This window comes from Panthera uncia, chromosome C2 (genome assembly GCF_023721935.1).
Source record: "Panthera uncia isolate 11264 chromosome C2, Puncia_PCG_1.0, whole genome shotgun sequence".
Taxonomy (NCBI): Eukaryota; Metazoa; Chordata; class Mammalia; order Carnivora; family Felidae; genus Panthera; species Panthera uncia.
The window spans coordinates 47,272,823-47,278,822 of record NC_064810.1 but is presented as its reverse complement, the minus strand read 5'-3'; the positions used below and the strand labels follow the sequence as shown (position 1 = coordinate 47,278,822).

Below are 6,000 nucleotides of genomic sequence, written 5' to 3'. Positions count from 1 at the left end.
GATTTTGTGAATCCCTAGGAGGTTTCTAGCTATCATACATAGCCGTGAAAAGAGTTCTTGAGTCAAAAAATTGAAAATGCTGTCTTGATTGCCTCAACACTCAAAAGGAAGAGCTTGGGAAATGAAATATTAGCAAATATTTTAGGGAGAATATGATGAGTATCTTTTTAAATAGGAGAACTGATTTCATGCTTGCACACTGTTAGGACTTATAATATTAGCAAATGATATCATATAAGCAGTTATATAAGATGTGGATCATGAGGACATCAGATCAACAAAGAACTGTTAAGATTAAGTTTTTGTTGTTTTTTTTTTCAAAATATACCGTGACTTGCTCTGGAAAAAAAAAAATTGAGGCTGATATGTCTCCTGAATTAATATAATGAATTACTTTAACAAGTAATTTTAAAACAAGAATTCTTTCATTTCTGTTTTATTCCTGCCGAAAGCTCATAATCTAAATCTAACCATGAGGAAATATCAGATAAACCGAAATTAAGCATCATTCTAAAAAGGTGTCTAAAAAAGAAGCCTGTATTCTTCACATGTCAGGGTCATGAAAGACAAGGAAAGACTGAGGAACTGTTCCAGAATAAAATCAATTAGGGGGATGTGAAAATTGGTTGCAATACATGATCTGGAATTTCACTATAGAGAATATTAATGGGGCAACTGACGAAATATGAACAAGGTCAATAAATTAGATATAAAAGTATTGTGTTGGTGTTAATTTCCTGAGTTTAACTATTATACTGTGTCTTTCTAAGAGAATGTTCTGCCCTTGTTTGGGATTTAGGAAGGGGAGAAAGATACAAGTAAATATAACATAATAACATTTGGAGGGAATCTGAATGAAGAGTATATTTTTTATACTATTCTTGCAACACTGTTCTAAGTCTGAAACTGTAGTGTTTTGAAAAATGATATAAAGAGGGGCGCCTGGGTGGCTCAGTCGGTTAACTGTCCAACTTTGACTCAGGTCATGATCTCGCAGTTTGTGAGTTCGGGCCCCACGTCGGGCTCTGTGCTTTCATCTCAGAGCCTGGAGCCTGCTTCTGATTCTGTGTCTCCCCATCTCTCTGTCCCTCCCATGCTCATGCTCTGTCTGTCTCTGTCTCTCAATAATAAATAAACATTTAAAAAAATTTAAAAATGATATAAAGAAAAGACAAAACAGGAACTCTTAATAATATTTAGGTATGGTAAGTGACAGTTGCTCACTATTCTTCCTTCCTTACTCCTCTTATGATCAGGTGGAGAGAGCAGCCTACTGAAGGACAATCACACCCAGGGTCACTCTCTGGTAAAAGTGAGGTGCCAGCTGCAAGGCAAAGATGCATGGTGACAGTCCCAACAGCCATCACTGCTAACCTGAAGACATTGTGTTCACATGGACAATGAGGCAGGAAGCACCCGCAAGTCTTCCTCTGTACATTCATAGGACATAGCTCAAAAACCGGGTGGCAATATGCCTAGTTGCTTATTTTTCTGCCTGGTGCATGGCAGAGACATATTACTATTCTTGTTTTGCAAAATAAAACAAACAAAAAACAGAAAAAAGAAGTTACTTTTCTCAAGGCCACTCAGCAAACATGTTGCATAGTTCAAAAACTATCCCCAAATTAATAGGTCTCTAGTTTATTACTTTATATATCAAGCTTGGCATTTGGAGTTTCTACTCTTCGCCCATTTCATGCCTGTCTCTCCTTTGTGTTTTACGTAGACTCCCACAAGGCCCCCTGAATGCCTGGACAGCTCCTACTCCTGGACACTCACTAGACGGGGTTCAGAGATCTCCTTCTGTGTGCTTTTTACAAGTGCAGGGGAACACACTGCCGTCACACACTATCTGCTACAGAATTAAATACGAAAGGAACAGTTGGGGTAGTTTTTCCCTTCTTCAAATAGTGAAAGAAGAACAAGTCACGATTATTTATAAGAGTGACAAAAATAGTCTCAAAGAACCAGAGGACCTCAGTAACAAAAACATTCCACCTATAGTCCTCCAGGAAATCTTCTTACACTTATTGGAATCCCCAATAAAAATAATTTAAAAGATGAATATGCATCTGGGCTATCTAAAACTGAGTGTCATTTTTCATAGACCTCATCACTAAGCTGTAAATGAAGAAGTAAGAGTTGTTCTCCTCAAACTTGGGGAGGATGAACCCCTTTGGGTTTCCTTTTCTAAAGTGGTTAAATATTCAATAACTCTGTTACATACCGAAGAGACAGAGCGTCTGGTTCTAAAGCACAGTTGTTGTTCAAAGGACTCTGAGAATGCTTGAATTTTGGAATGGGATCTTCCTTTTGATTCCAGTGGCTCCTTGAATGACTCATCTGCTGAACATTTTCTATAATCCCGCATGTGGGTATGGCATCGAAATCCCTGGTCCTCATGAGAATGCCTTCTGGGATGGCTATCAGATGATGTGGTTCTGGGAAGCACAGGAAACTGGAAATACAGAATAAAAATTTTTATAATATAAAGAGACTGTACAATATTAGCACAGGGACAGATTATCCATAAATTACCAACTAAACAAATCTCATGTTGAACTGAAATTTTATCTTTTTGATTAGCAGGACATTCCTTCTACAATGAAGGAGAGTCAATTGATTAAAACATTAATAGAACATCCCAAGACTAACTTTGTTCGTCCTCCACCATTAGGGCAATATAATGAAGCATTCCAAGCCCTAAATTGATACGTAAAAATAAATTCCAAAATTTAAAAAAAAACTTTAAAGAAGCTATAAATGTTTAAGAAATAATGCAAAGGTGAATAGTTATATGATTGCTATATTTAGAAAGAATTTCTAAGCAAAAGCAATGGAAAAAGCCAAAACGAAAAAACTAATTTAACTGCATAAAAATAAAGCTAATGTGCAGCACAAGCAACATAACAAAATTCATGGTAGATTTAAAAACTTTAAAAATATTTTGCTACATTTTAGTAATGTTTAATAATAATATCCTGAAAAGAACTATCTCACATACATATAAACATACAAGTCATATAATGTAATAGTATCAATGTTAAAGTCATAATCAGAAAACAATCAAAAGACAGACAGTTCAGGGAAGCCAATCTTGAAAGAACTATTCTCTTAGGTCGCCTGGGTGGTTCAGTCAGCTAAGGGTCTGACTTTAGCTCAGGTCATGATCTTGAAGTTTGTGAATTTGAGCCCCTCATTGGGCTCTCTGCTGTCAGCACAGGGCCCATTTTGGATCCTCTGTCTCCCTCTCTCTTTGCTCCTCCCCCACTCACTCACTCTCTCTTAAAAATAAATAAATATTTAAAAAAAAAAAAAAAAAAAGAGGGCGCCTGGGTGGCTCAGTTGTCCAGCTTCGGCTCAAGTCATGATCTCACAGTTTGTGGGTTTGGGCCCCCCATCAGGCTCTGTGCTGACAGCTCGGAGCCTGAAGCCTGCTTCAGATTCTGTGTCTCCCTCTCTCTCTGCCCCTCCCCGGCTCTCGTTCTCTCTCTCTCTCTCTCTCTCAAAAATAAATAAACATTAACAAATTAAAAAAAAAAAAAAAAAAAGAACTGTTCTCTCAATTTTTCTCACTTCCCAACCGACTCCAATTTAGCTTTTGCACGCAAGGCTGATTTTGGTCAGGATATTGGTCTCAATGTTGCCAAACTCTGTGCACTTTTGCTCTTTAATCATTTTGTAGCATTCAATCCAGTAGCACATGTGGCTCCCCTGGAAACAATCTTTCCTTGTCTTCTACCACTGCAGCTCAAGGGTGATCTTTCTGCACTGTGTTTTAGACATTGCTACTCCCTTGTTCCTCTAGCAGCTTACAACTATTGGAGTTCCTCTGGGTTCTAAACTAGTCTTTCTTCCCTTCCTTTCCTTTCTCACTCTACACTGTCCCCCTAAATATCTCATCGTCGGGCTTCAGTTTCTAGCTATATTATGATTTCCTAATGTGTATTGTTAGAGCAGACATCTCCTTGGAGTTTCTGCACCCTCAAGTTTCCTCATGGTATCCCACTGGCACCCAACTTGACTTGTGCAAATCTGAACTCATGACCTCTCCTCCCCAAACCTGCTCCTCCTGTATCCCCTAACTTAGAAGATGGCACCACCATGCACTCAGTTACTCAGACCAGTAACTCAGGAGCCACTCTTCACATTCAATTGCCACGTCAGCAGATTCCACCTCTCAAATGTCTCTAAAAACTACCCATGCTTTTCTAGCACCACTGTTACTATTGTAATTCAAGGCACCCAGATCATCTTTCAGCCAGGTTACAGAAGCAACCTCTTCATAGTGGATCTCCCATATCCATGCACTCATTTATTTTGTTGTTCCTGCAGCAGAAAGAGTGGGGAGGACAACTACCAAGTCACAACTGATCACTTTTCGTTTTGCACCTCATCTTGTATCACCTGCCCTTTCGGTGTCAGTCTCACTGGTTAGTCACTTCCTCCAACTCCCATGCTCCTACCCGGCACAGGCACCTTCACAGATGGTCCTCTGTGCTCATGACCACTCACCACCCTACCACATTACCTCAGGTAATGGCGAATCATACTCAGTCATTCTGCATTTCCACAGAAACCCTTCCCTACTGCCCTGGTTGGTTCCGGTCCCAGTTAGATGCCTTCCTGGGATCTTGTACTTCTCCTGTATGATACTCATCACAACTATACTCAAAATTTGGGGTAATTTTGTTACACGTCTCTCTTCTCCATTAGACCATATGCTCCATCACATCAAGAGCCATGTTTCATCCTCTGCTAGAATCCCACTATGCAGCACTTTGCCTTATTCACAGCATGAGTTCATTAAATATATATTAGATGAGGGGCACCTGGCTGGCTCAGTTAGAAGAGCATGAGACTCTCAATCTTGGGGTTGTGAGTCTCAGCCCCACATTGGGTGTAGAGATTACCTTTTTAAAAATCTTAAGCCTTTTAAAAATAAAACCTTAATATATATATGTATATGCATATACATATATATACACATATATATTCTTTCATTCTCTCTCTATATATATACATGAATAAATATACAAAGAATGAAAAAAAAATAAATATCAAAATACCAACTGGTAAAAATTGTTTATGCTTATTAGTAGACAAAGATTATGGAAAATGAAATAATACACAATCTTACCTTTCAGTTTTAAAACAAAAATGTTACTAATGGTACCAATACCAGCAAGAGTGCAGGGATCTAGGCTGGTAGGACCACAAATGTGGATAGCCTTCCCAGAAAGCTGTTGGCAATATGTGCCAGGGGGCTTACAATATCCCCCTCCTTGGATCCATCCATTGCACATTGTTGTTTGCTGTATTGTGTCCCCCTGCCCCAAATTCATATGTTGAAGCCTTATATGAGTAGCTCAGAATATGACATTTGGAGACAGGGCCTTTAAAGATTAAGTCAAGGTAAGACCATTATGGTGGGTCTCATTCCAGTCTGACAAGTGCCATTATAAGAAAAAGAAATTTGGACACACACGGAGGGATGCCAGAGATAGGCTCACACAGAGGAAGGAACGTGAAGACACAGCAAGAAAGTGGCCATCTGCAAGCTGAGAAGAGAGGCTTTGGAAGAAACCAAACCTGCTCACACCTTTATCTCAGACCACTAACCTCCAGAACTGTGAGAAAATAAATTCCTGCTGCTTCAGTCACCCAGTCTGTGGTATTTTGTTATGGCAGCCTGAAAAAAACTAACACACATGTCTAGAAACTTTCTCTCAAAAAATAATCAAAAATGTGGTTAAAGATTTGTAAAGCTACTAAAAAGACATGAGGTAAATTTGTATATATTATTCCATTTATTATAGGTAATACAGAGCACTTAGTGCTTTGGATAAACTGGGGAGCTAAACACTTTGGATAAACTGGGGAGCTAAACACTTTGGATAAACTGGGGAGCTAAACAGGCACAGTGTCCTGCAGAGAGATGATGTCTGCATAGGAGAAGAACACTAAACAAAAAGGGCATATGGCTACAGCCTTGGCCAA

The 6,000-nt window shown here is 39.0% G+C and overlaps 1 protein-coding gene across 4 annotated transcripts in view; it reads right to left on the bottom strand.

Annotated features, from left to right (window-relative positions):
- LNP1 (leukemia NUP98 fusion partner 1) overlaps positions 1-6,000 on the bottom strand; it is a 39,388-nt gene that overhangs the window by 3,039 nt on the left and 30,349 nt on the right. For all 4 annotated transcript variants that reach the window (XM_049629352.1, XM_049629353.1, XM_049629351.1 and 1 more), the window contains exon 4: positions 2,228-2,458. In XM_049629352.1, the coding sequence (XP_049485309.1) occupies positions 2,228-2,458 (231 nt within the window). The remainder of the gene's footprint in view (positions 1-2,227; positions 2,459-6,000) is intronic.